Genomic DNA, 13,028 nt, shown 5'->3' with positions numbered 1-13,028 from the left:
GTCAGATAGACTCTACATTTTAGTCATTATTGTGCTTCAATAAAAAAAACTCTCAATGGCTAAATGCATATATTTCATTCTAAATTGAGCGAATTATGGTTTGTTGGCCCTCCCGTTCAAATGTCCTCATTGAAGCAACGCGATAAATTAGGGGATTTGAGGGGACGGAACGAGAACCACCCCATGTACCGTAGACTGTATATTATTATTTAGTCTATGATCTGTTCACTAGTTCACAGTAAAAAAAAATAATTTAATTAAGTTACAAAAACTTAAATAAACCAGATTAAGGAAAACAACAAATTCGTTTTTGTAGTTTAAGTGTTGGAATTTATTAAATGTATTTTATACATATACGACATTAAAAATACAAACAAAGAAAAAAACAATGGGAGCACACTTTCTGTAATTTCTCTATTTACCTAGTTCATTTTCGAAAAGGATGTGGGATGTAGTAAAAGAGGCGTATCTGGTCTTAACCATTTTTTTTCTTGAGCTTTATCAATTATTTCAAGGCCTAAACTTTCAAAATAAAAAGTACAATTAATGCAACAAAAAGCAACAACAAATCAAATATATTACATCAATTGGTAGACGTCACACGCCTTACATCTGATACTATTCTATTTTACCACTGCTTTTTCAATTCGTCTTGAAAATTTGTTTGAACTTTCCTAATGTTTTCCAAGTTTTCAATTCCCTTCAGCTGTTCCATAGATGAACTCCCTTTGTTGTGATACAATGTAGTTTCACATCAGTCCTTACTGCTTGTGTTTTTAAACATAAATACACCTATGAGATTGTGTTTACTTTCCCTCTGCTGATAAACCTTTGGATACTGTTTGGTATCTAAGGATTTTTTACTCTGCACAGTTAATAGTTTGAAGTCAACCAGGTCCTTACATTATAATGTATTCGGTTTGATGAAAATAGGGTTTGTTGATTCACTGTAAGGACTCTGAAGCTCTGTAAATTTCACATAGCCTCAAAATCTCAAAGTTCTTCATTCTTTTCTGACTTAATTCCAAAAAGTCAACCGTCAAAATGAACCACATCAACAGTTCAGTAAAGCATGATTTTTTTTTTTAACTAAGCATACACTGATCCATTTCAAATGAGGGAGAATGATCTTAAAGTGATGCACTAACATCATGCAAACAGAGGTTACAAGCAAGTATGCTCTTGGATTTTGTTCATGGAGACTACAGCTCGCTATGGCAGTCTGAAATGTTTTAATTCATTTGTGATAAACTAATGATGGTGATGTTAATCTGCAACTCCAAGAAAGAGGGAATCATATCAACCAAATACAAGCTTCCCAATTATTATAAAAGTATCCTGTGAAAAATTGGAAATAAATTACTATTATTATGATTAATTATTTTTGTTTTTATTGTCCAAAATTGTAGTTAGGCTTACAGATTACCAACATTTGGGTACTTAAATAACATTACAACATTCTTATAAGATAGGAGAAGATTAAAGTCTTTGCCTTGTATCTGTTGACATAGCCTGTATGGATCTGTTTTTTCCTTCTTTTTAATATCTGCTTAAAGGAGCCATCATACAACCATATACAGAGAGAAGGTGACACAAATAAAAGAAAGGAACAATTAAGCAATTGAACAATTGAAGCACAGTTTGGCTTCATAGAGTTACCAATAAAATGTTTAGACATAAAAGTAATAAAATAAATTACAGAAACATAGATACAACAGTAGGGATGTAAAGATGAATCTTGAGGCAGTTAAAAATCAATTCAAAGGAGTCAATGTTCACATCGGTACTCTGAAGAAGGAATCGCAATAATATCGTGAGCGTCAGCAGCTGTAGAGCAGAGGCGGTTGGCAGCTGCAGAGCAAGATTTTGAAATTGAGGACGCACCACAGTCTTTTAAATCGGAGGTGTGGAATCATTTTGGCTTCCCAAGACAGAAAATGAAAGAGGTGAGAAGATAACAGACCAGACAAAAACTGTGAACCAATAGGACAAGAAGACAGAGAACTACACAAATAGCACAACCAACATGATGCAATTGACACCAAACCCCACTGACAAGCGGGTTTGCAGCCCCGCTCGCCCAAATGAGTGCAAGAGCCAAAGAGATTACGAGGTGCATTGGTGTTTTCATGAAAAAATTAAAGGAATCTTTTTCAGTCATTTCATACTGTCTTCAGTCCCGTGAATCATATTGTGAGTTGAGTGAATCGTTACATATACAACAATCAATGTTCCTTCAATGCACTTTGTCAACACAATCAGGTCTCAGAGGTTTGATGTGTTGCACTTTGCCCGATAGATCTGAAAACTTCTAGCCTTAAATTTTCTAGAGAAAGGGACCTTTTCCATCTTGTAAATCTCCACTGTCACATATATCCAGTTATTTACTGTTAGTCCGAACTGCATCATCAATCTTTTGGTTAGAGCCTTTTTCTGTGCCTCCAGCAACATATGTATTCAGTATTTGTCGATACGTTTTAATAAGATGTGGGAGATGTGGTTTTGAAACCAAATGTATTTTGGTGTTCCAGGGGGGGTGGTGTAAATTCGTAGATGTAGTTGAAGGCTGCTTCTGTATGATCTCCAAACCCACCACAGACTTTTTCAGCCTTTTTTCTTTTCATTTTTTTCTGTTTTTTTCTGTTTGTTTGTTTGTTTGTTTTTCTGCACAGAAATTAAACTGACAAGAAAAAAAATCGATAAGTTTAACGTGCATCAGCTCATAAATTGTCAGGGGAAAAAATTAATGTCTAAAAAAAGACGCCCATCTGTATTCAAAGTAATGCATAAAATTGTTCAGGGACAAATAAAACAACATAAACCCGGCTCAGTCATGAGCACCGCTAAGTTTGTCAAAGCAGAAACAGGAAGTGCAGTGGTTTTTGTCCACATAGACAGAGATATATAGAGTGGTTTATCATGCAATATTCAGTTTAACCCTCACCTCTTCGCTTTAGTACTTTTATAAACTAAGAGATGACAGTAAAGTTGAAGTGCAGGGCATTTAAACAGAATAAGAAATCATGAGACAATCAGGCCATAATACTTTTGTCTTTTATTGTGTTGTGTTGCTACATTAATATGAAAGCAGTGTGAATAATATGCAGTTTGCATTTCTAAAAACGCTGACATATGTCCTTGTGCTCATGTGCTAAATCTCTCATATCTGGCAAGTTAGTTAAAAATATGGCATATCTTTGCTGACTATGTGTGGTCTCCCTCTTTTGTGTGTTTGTGTATTTTTGTGTTTTCTGTTGAGCCAGGTTGAGATTAAGATTAAGATTTACTTATATTTACTTATTGATCCCCGCAAGGGGAAATTTCAGTTTTTACACTCTGTCAGTCATGAACACACACATAGGCTGAAATATATACACACATGCACAAACAGGATCCTATGGACATGCACTAATGGAGAGATGTAAGAGTGACGGAGCGGCCCACAGCAGGCGCTCCTGAGCTGGTGGTGGGGAGGGGGTTCGGTGCCTTGCTCAAGGGCACCTCGGCAGTGCTCAGGAAGCGATCTGGCACCTCTCCAGCTAGCAGACCAACTTCCATATTTGGTCCGCTCCGGTTCCCAACCCAAGTCCCTACAGACTGAGCTACTGCCGCCCCTACTGTGTCACAAAAACTGCATTTACCTACTTTCATTCTGGTAAAATTGTTGAACCTTTTAGAGTCAAAATAAAAAGGATCAAACAAAAATGACTACATGTACTGTGTGAGTCTCACAGACATGTCTTCAATCCCGGTGCCATGTAAAGCTCCACTGTTATCCAAAAGCTATTTTGGCTATTCTTTTTTCAAACCTCAGTGAGCTACACCATTACACAAGGTGACTTATTCTTTAATGAAAACGAACATAAACACACACAGTAGTATTTTTTGACTAAACCCCAACACAAAAACAGTCCTGGCTCCAAGTAAGCAACAAATGTGTAAACAGTCCTGGACTAATGCACATTTTCCTCCTGTTTGTTTGACAATAATTAGTTTACAGTCTGCAGCTTCCTTTAGAATAGAACTGTATACATATTTGTTGGTCTTAATTGGATAGGACAGCTTGAGAGAGACAGGAAGTGTGGAGAGTAAGGGACAAAATGCACCAAATGTTGTTTGGACTGTCAGACCTGCAAGCAGTGATCGCAAGGACTGTAGCCTCTGTACATGTGACACCTGCTGAGCTAAACCAGCCCTCATTCATTGTGTAAGCTCTTGAAGATTTAAATCTTAAATAGGATTCATTTATTTATTTATCAGTTTTTTTGTTAGGGATACTACATGTAGGTATTGTAACATATAATTAAAGTGCAACCGTTGCAATGTCAGACTTGCCATGGCTAATTTGCAGACTTCGTCCCTGGTGAGGATTTTAGGAAATCACTCACATGATCCAACACTGTCTAAAAAATACAGACATACAAACTGACAATTTCATCAGAAATTAACGGGCAGCGCCATGGATAGCATGTCATACATAAAAACTAACAGTAATGCAGACATAGATGGGCAGCTACATACAACGAGCACATTATTGAAATTGATCCTTTCATAGATTATCTTTAAAATTGCAGAGCAGTGAGCATTAACCAGACAATTCTGATGCAAACATTTTAAAAAGTAAAAAATGAAACAGAGGATATTTCGTCCATAAATATTTGACTTTTCTTTTTTTGAAATGACTGTTTTAAACCTTTCATTTTTTGAAAAGACTATCTTAAAACTCTGGCTTATTATTAAACTAAATTATCTTTTACTCTTTTAAATTTACAAACCATGTTGACTGTGATGTTGTCGAGGACTATGGCCGCTTTTCTGGTTTCTTGCAGTGCTCGAATGTTGTTTTGTTTGTCATCATGTTTTTGTTCTTGTGAAGCCAAAGATAATTTTCCACATTGTGGCCAGATAAAGTTCTATTCTATTCTAGTCGTGACTTAACATAAAAATAAGTAACCACATAGTTACAGCTCAGCAAGAAGCTGCTGATCGTTCAAGCGGTTAGTTCTTCTGTGAAATTCTTCTCTGCATGACTATGATGGTAAAGAATATTCCCCAGCTCTGACCTTAAACATATTAAGGTCAGAGCTGGGAAATAACTGAACTATACATCACTCAAACCACAGGGCGGAAGATATTTTGTATTTACTTCTTTAATACTTCAATGTTTTTCATTTGAATATAACTTTGGATGCTGCACTTGCAAATACTCAATGTTGTTTTCACAGTTTTATTTTCAATATTCTACCTTCCATTTCAGATGTTTCTGCGTTTCTGCGTATTTTACTGTTATCACAAATCTCTTGCCATTTCACACATAGCTGAATGTTTGACAGATGACAGTTTAGGTGTCATTATTGAGTTGACCAGAAATAGTTCCAACATTCTGTTAATGTCTTCAGTCATGTTAGCAACTCTGCGAGGCTGCATTACCTGTATCTGCTAACATGCTGCCCACAAACAGTGGGGTAAAACACAACAAAGAGTCTACCTGCTCATGTACCATTACATCATTTATTTATAGATAAAAAAAAATATGTAGTTAATTATAGATTGACAACTTGCCAAAGCTAATCCTGGGAAAATGCTGCATTTTTTTTAACCATGCAGGCCAGAAACATGATCATTTCTGCTGTTAAAAAACAAGCAGCAACAGTGAAAGAGCAAAATCCTGCAGTTTGTGGAGGGTCCACTTAAGACACTTTTTACAGCAAGAATTAACATGTTTACAGCCTGGTACAAAAAACATATTGGTCTGATTAGTTATTTTCCTCCTGAGAACACACAGTATGGGGGTGCCATTTTTTTTTATAACGCATCCATTTTGATTTTATGAAGAATATTTGTTATCCATAGTTAAGCGAGTAGCTGACCTGATTGACAGCTGGGCGTGATGTAATGATTTGTATGGAGGATTCAAATCCTCCTCAGCTCCAGCTCTCAGCCTGTCGTTAGACTGACTGAAAGTTAGATTGAGACAGTATTTCCGGCACAGTAACAGATGAGTAACGTCACTCAGGCTTCATCCATTAATATTAACTGTCCAAGGTAAAAACATTTTAACATGACATTACAGTCTCAAGTGGACACTCCGAGAACTGTTTTTTTCACTTCCACATTGGCTTCATTTTAAAACACAGGAGGTTGCAGCTTGAGTTTAACATTTACAAAGTTAAACATCTTTTAGCGCGTCTGCCTGCTAAAATTAGCAAAGTAGCACTAAATACAAAGTTATTCGTCTTGCAGGTATTAAAACCAATAAGAAAAAAAGAACATCATCCTATAGCACACTAAATACACATCCACACAACCACTTCCTTGGTTTACACCAAGTTGGGCATTATGTTGAAAGTTTTCTTCTCAATTTTAATTTTAAAGCTTTTAACAACAGGAAATCTATTTCCCTTTTTATGATAAATGACGTCCTGTATCTGTGTTAATGTTGAGGGAACTGAAGAATTTATCATGCACACTTGACAAAGGTCCAGAGTGATCGAAATGTTGTGGCTTTTTCTTTTAGATGGTGATGATGAGAGAGTAGCTCTCCCCACTGTGTGAAGGGTAAACGAGAAGCAGGAACTTACTATCACTATATGGCACTGCTGTTAAATTCATGTAGCGCATTCCTATGGAACACCTCAGTGCTAAATGAAAGGGCAATAACAACCTCTTTTATAATATTTTGCAACCCTTCTTAAATTATCTTCCCAGTAATCTGGTTGGATTGTTGCAGAAAGGATTCCCATTGTATTCTTCACAAATATGTCATTGTCATATTTTTCCATTTTGACATGTCAAAATAAGATTGTACCTGATATGATCATAAATATGTGTTATTGCACTTTTGTTCTTTCTGTAATCTGGTAAGATGTGTACTTTCTTTATGTTTGTTTCATGTTGAGCTTTTGAAATATGTAAAAAAGAAAAAAAGAAAAAGGATACAGCCCAGAAAAAAAAGAACAGAAGAGTACAGTTCATCCTCTGAGAACCATCAATGTCTGAACCGAGTTTCATGACAATCCATCCAAAGGTTGTTGAAATATTTCAGCCTCGACGACAGAAGAGGGTTGACATCAACAAAACCAGAATAAACTATTACTGTCAGAGGATAAGCAGACATAGAGCCTTGTTCCGCCGTTCATTTGTCCTTATTTATAATTCCTAATGTGATCCAGTTTGTGAACATGATCCACCCACAGTTCAGAACTTATTCCATCGACATGTCTCCTGGTGTGTTTGATGATTAACAGTCGAGTTCTTTATGGAGGCAAGACTTCAACGTAGTCTGCGTCTGGAACATCTGTAAGGAAAATAAAGTCAAAGTCAAATACATCACAAATCAAAACAGACACTTAGACACAATAGAGAAACTCCATCTGACATACTTTCATAGTCGTGATCCTCTTCATGTAAAGGCATCTGCTGTATCTGCGCTGCAGGTGGGTCTGGAGGGTGGATCAACAGAGCCGTCTTCCTTTTGACGGAGTGTCGCAGGTGTATGGCCAGACCCTGGTTCCTCCTTTTAAAGTGACGAATCAGCTCATCTAAAGTCTTAAAAAATGTCTCCGTTACACCTCCTGCAGTCTGACGGAATAACAACAGCATACAGTTAATTAGAAAGGAGAATAAGAAGTCTTGGCTTTATTGCAACATAACTCTCTGTTAAAGTGTTGTCATGTGATGCAGAACTAATTTAAGGATACATTTGAAAAAAAAAAAATTAATAACTGTTACTAAGATTTGATTCAAGGGGAATGTTTTGTTTGGCCTGAATTAAAAATAAATACATGAAGTTACCATTTTAATGTTATTTTAATGCTTATTTACATATGCAAATGTGCTCAAGTGCTCAAGAGAGATCTGTTCAAGATAACAGGAAAAAAAACATCACTTATAGCTATAGGTAGAGACACTCAACGCACTGACAAAGGTTAAAATAGGACATGGAAAGAAGAAGTGAAAAAGCATTTTGCTGACAGATTATAATGGTTTAAACTATGATATAAAACTTTTAAACTCAGTCAGTCTTCTGGTATAAGCCAATGTTTGGCAGCTTGGCTCCAAAAATTATCAAAATTGTCAAAAGAAATTGAAGGGGCCCGTAGAAAATGCAAACATCGGCAAATCCGATTAATCCAGTTCTCCATCAAACGCTAACATGTAAAAAAAAGAAAAGAAAAGAAAAGAAAAGAAAAGTTACAAATAGGCTAAGACTACCACTGTTACTGTCTGGAGATGTTTACAGAATGACCTGAATGAAAAATATAGTGAGAAAGGCTGAAACATGGACTGAAATAAAACCATTCATAAGCTATCTTCAGATTTTGATCAGCTTCATTAGGACACTGGTGACACTGGCAATTTGTTCAATATTTTAGCTTGAACATGAGTAAGATTTGGTCCAGGACGAAACACTACTCCTTTTCATGCCCCCACATTCATACCTACTGGATCAGTGTTTTTAAAAGACTTCAAATCCAGCTGGTTTCAGAGCCTTTCATTATTATTCTAGGAACCTCAGATGACGTCATCAAATGAGGCAAAGCACAACGACGTTTCCTGTCCTACAGTCTTGTCGGCATTCAAAAGCTGCTCACACAATGGAAAACTAAATAACTGCGGTGGCAGTGAAGTTACAAACACACGCCATCTGGAAAGGACAAGATAAACTCTTTTAGATAAACATACTTATTTGATAAAGATCACCTCTCTCACAGTATCTCACATTAAACTAGCTATCTTCAACCCACCAGAGGTTTTCATATTTGTTTATATCACGTATTGAGTGTTTGAAGAATGTATACCTTTAGTAGTTTAGTTTGTGGTTAGTATATTGTAACCCATGAGCACTTGCCTCATTCATTCGTTCACGAGTGTAAAATCATATAACATGTTTAATTCTTCTTATAAAAACACTTGAAAGAGTAAAGTCTGGAATTAAATGGTTAATTTTTTACACCCTTCTACCCACTTTTATGTCAATCAGTTGGTTGTTCTCCCATGATCTTACAGACAAAAGGACTGAGAAACAGACAAACAGCATCGAAAACAAGTCCTCTATGGCAGATTCATTAATATAGTTACTTCTTGGCTTAAAAAAAGGCTTCAGTCTGACATGTGGGAGGAAATATTGACGACATGGAAACACAGCAACACGTAGGAGGATAACACGACGCTCTGACAGGACAGAAATAGATATTTAGATCAAAGTAAGACCATAAAAAAACAAGTCTTTTCAGAGCTGCACCAGAAAGAAAAAAAAACAATGTGCCTGCAATCTCCAGCAGTCTTGAAATAGGGTTGATTTGACCTATTTGGTTTTACCCAGTGACTAAAAAACACTTTGAGGTGGGTAGTGAGTCAACATTATATTATGCAGTAAGTCTGTGATTGAACAGACGGAGTGGAGTGGGGGAAGAAAACGACACAAAAGATCAAATCTAATGGGTTCTCAGGGTGGTAGAAAGCTGTTTTTGTGTCTGTTTAACGTCAGAGGAGTTTCCCGTGATGAGGGGGTGACCTCATAACTGCTGAGTTTCCATTTATTGGGGGTGAAATGTTCCTTTAATGATCGGCTGAATGCTGTGATGTCTGGTATCTGAATAAAAGATTCTGAGGAAAAGAAACAGACTTTTATAGTCTGAAACTTGTTTTAAAGAAAGCGTAATAGTTGGATTATAAGAAAGAGTAAATGTTGTACAGTTGAGCTTTATTTTTTTGTATATATTACTGACTAAATATTTGCAGCACAAGGTTCCCAGACAGAGTTGCCCACAGGGACACAAAAGTGTATTGTATCGTGTCCTGTCGTATCATGTCCTTTTGTTTTGTATCGTATCGTTTTTTGTTTGTTTTTCTTCTTGTTTTTCTTTGTTTATGCAAATGAAAGATAATAAAACTCAAAAATCCAACTGAACAGTCGGTTCAATAAAAAAGATCAAATAATTAATGCTAGTATAGAACTGAGGCACGAGGGATAATGATGCATGTGTGTGTGTGTGTGTGTTTACCATGAGAGTGTATTGCCCAGTGTGCGTCTTCAGCAGTCTGTATGTGTACACCACTTTCCGTTTACTGCAAAGACAAAGGAGACACATGTTGATTATTGAAAACTGCACGATTGAAACCATTATTAAATCACTGAAAGGGATTTCAGCTGCTGTTTTTAAGTGTGGATAGTAAACACTCTGGACTGCTTCTTAACTCAAACAACAAACATGATGCTGGTGAAAAACATGACAAAAGTAAGGTTGTTACGTCATCCAGTTACAACCATTCATGAATACCTTTGTCCTAATGTATGAACCTGCAAACTCCACGGTACCCAGTGGTGTCGTGCACTATGATGCCCACTGATTTTTCAGTCTCCATGGAGTAATCCCACTCCTAAATCTCTTCTGATTTACACCTTTGATTGATTGACAATGCTGCACTTTTTTCCATGATGGTGAAGGGATGACTCTCCCTACTCCGTCTCTAAATGGCTCGTACACACAAACTAAATATGTAGGAGTAGTCCTACATGTCACTGTTTATAACAGAGGCTGTTTACCATCTGCTGGACGGGCCAATAAAAATATATATATAATATAAAAATATAATATATTATATATATATATTGAGGGAAGAAAACTCAAGATGCTTGATTTCATTTTTAAGTGAAAAGAAACAACTTGATACACTATAAGCCCTTTTTTGTATGGGTTGTTTTAAACTTTGATATGATACTACTTCAAATCAAACAATATATATCCTTATTTCCATACCTCAGCAATGAAAAAATAAGTCCTTGGCACCAAATACTGGATCATTTATTATTTTTAATTATAGTATAATTGCAGGTAAACTTCAACATGCGGCCTAAATTGCATACATTTTTGGATGTATTCGTTCCTCTCCTGACCACCTGCCTTATGAAACAGATGTAGATTTTTTTTTAACCTTTTACTACAACTTTCAATTAAAATAAAGAATATTGTATTGTTAAAATATGTGGATTTTTCAGAATTAGTTGAAAATTATGAATCTTAATAAGCATTTTTTTTAAATCTCTTTTGCTGCAGAGTAAAATGGTTATTAATAATTCACACTTCAGGGTCACTGGTGGCGCAGTGGCACAGTGGCGCTGAGGTTAGTGCGCGCTTCCCGTGTATCGAGGCTGTTGTCTCAAGCGGGTCAGCCCGGGTTCACATCCCACCTGTGGCCCCTTTCCCGCATGTCATTCCCCACTCTCTCTCTCCCTGATTTCCGACTCTATCCACTGTCCTATCTCTCCATTAAAGGCACAAAAAGCCCAAAAATAAATCTTTAAAAAAAATAATAATTCACACTTCACACACAATAAAAACAAACAGTAATTATGTACTAAAATAATTTGAGAACAACCATAAGAGTGTGTGTCATATAAATACTAGAACCACTACTATCACTACTATCACTACTATCACATATTTATGCCTAAACTAAAAGAAACGATTTACTCTAAATTAGACTATGGTTGACACAATATTAGAATGTTTTAGCTACAATCACCAAGAAGGAAAGAAGCAAAGATGCCAGCAAAGTATTGAGTTCAGTACTCACTAAACACACAGACACATGGCTCCCTGGATGGTCTCGCTGTCTCGGATCAGGTAAGCTCCGTCCTTGTTCTTCTTCCCCAGCAGATCCTCACACTCCGTCTTGCTGAGGGCTCCGTGGTAGCACCCCGGTGGAGCTTCTGCCATGTTGAGGACCGTGCAGGCGACAGAGACATCCACCAAAATACTTTTGCTTTCTCACAACTGCTTCATTTCTTTCTAAGAAAATACACTTTAACGAAAATACACTTTGACGCCTTCTCCAGCAGCTGTAATCCAACTGCAATAAATCAGATCGGGTGAAGAAAGTTGTCTTTTTGGTGAACTGGATTTTACTTTTGTTTCTTTGAAGTCTGATGGCTGAAAAGAAGACAAGCACCGAGGGAGGTCAGCAATCAATATGCGGAGGTGCTCAGCAGAGCGGCGGAACACAGAAACACGAGAAAACCACAGTTGGCCTGACAGTTTCACAGGAAGTGTGTGTGCATGTGTGTGAAAATGTGCAAAATAGAGTGTAGTATCTATCTCTGAGGATATCAGCACTATTCATTTAGTTTGGAGAAGTTTAAGCCAGTGCAGTTTAAGCCAGTGCAGTAGTCATCAAATGTTATAGTAGAAGAAAAAGATTGACTGTGTTTTTAAGATTGTGTGTAATCTTAAAAACACAGTTCAAAGTGCTTTGCAGAGTTTTCGAGAAAAATTTTAACAGAGGGATAGATGGCATGCACACGAAAACTATCAAAAGGTTCAATAGAAAAATGGTGCAAAGACTAAATCAGTCGTGTCATAATAATCTTAATCCAACAAGTGGTAAACTGCACACCTTTCAATCCTAGATTTTTCACTTAACCTGATGAGTTTTCTACAAATGTAGTTGCCAGATTGCTTGGAGAAAAACCGCCTCAGTAAAAAGTTCACTAGGCCAAAAAGAAATAGAGCCTTATTTGGTTAAAAAAAATCCTTGTTATGTCACTTTGAACTTCTGCCCCTCGCGGTTTTCTAAACGTTCTGATTATTTTTTACTGCTGCAGTTTTTTCTTTTTTAGTGGGAAGTTCTGTCTTGTGTGCACAAGATGGGTAAACATACAATACTGATACTGACATCAGGTTTCACAGAAAATAGTTCAGAGTTTGGTTCCATTTTATACACAACAAAAGCTCAAACCGATTTTCCCTGCAGGGTCTGTTTTGGTTCGTCCCCTGGCTGGATGTCATCCAGAAAGTCGACCTGCGGACTGTTTCTTTCAACATCCGCCCACAAGAGGTCAGCAGATCTTCTAGCATTACACAGTTCCAGTGCTGCTCAGTGCAAAACTGTAGAATAAAAATCCTGTTAAGACCTGTATATTGAATTGATCTGATCCACAAAAGCAGCACAGCGAGTACACCGTGGAATCATTTGCTGTATTTTCTACCATTCCTGCTCAGGTTCTAACTGCAGATGGGATGCCA

General features: G+C 36.8%; 1 protein-coding gene across 1 annotated transcript; it reads right to left on the bottom strand.

Annotated features, from left to right (window-relative positions):
- Positions 1-5,492: 5,492 nt before the first annotated feature.
- Positions 5,493-12,349, bottom strand: si:ch73-264p11.1 (uncharacterized protein LOC100000923 homolog). The gene is made up of 4 exons (XM_061064398.1): positions 11,581-12,349; positions 10,008-10,071; positions 7,383-7,581; positions 5,493-7,297 (listed from the first exon to the last, which is right to left on the bottom strand). Exons 1-4 carry the CDS (start codon positions 11,721-11,723, stop codon positions 7,257-7,259), a joined length of 447 nt encoding a protein of 148 aa, XP_060920381.1. The 5' UTR covers positions 11,724-12,349; the 3' UTR covers positions 5,493-7,256.
- Between the last annotated feature and the right edge of the window lie 679 nt (positions 12,350-13,028).

The sequence above is a fragment of the Labrus mixtus genome, chromosome 19 (assembly GCF_963584025.1).
Source record: "Labrus mixtus chromosome 19, fLabMix1.1, whole genome shotgun sequence".
NCBI classification, from domain to species: Eukaryota; Metazoa; Chordata; class Actinopteri; order Labriformes; family Labridae; genus Labrus; species Labrus mixtus.
The sequence above is the reverse complement of the archived record's forward strand: the minus strand, read 5'-3'. Positions and strand labels throughout refer to the sequence as shown.

Bases quoted from the DNA above. Each gene is read 5' to 3' on its own strand.
- si:ch73-264p11.1 (XM_061064398.1), bottom strand. From the start codon at position 11,723: ATGGCAGAAGCTCCACCGGGGTGCTACCACGGAGCCCTCAGCAAGACG. The intron at 10,072-11,580 runs GTGAGTACTGAA...TTGTCTTTGCAG, and splicing joins GCCATGTGTCTGTGTGTTTA to TAAACGGAAAGTGGTGTACA. The intron at 7,582-10,007 runs GTAAACACACAC...TTATTCCGTCAG, and splicing joins CTGGGCAATACACTCTCATG to ACTGCAGGAGGTGTAACGGA.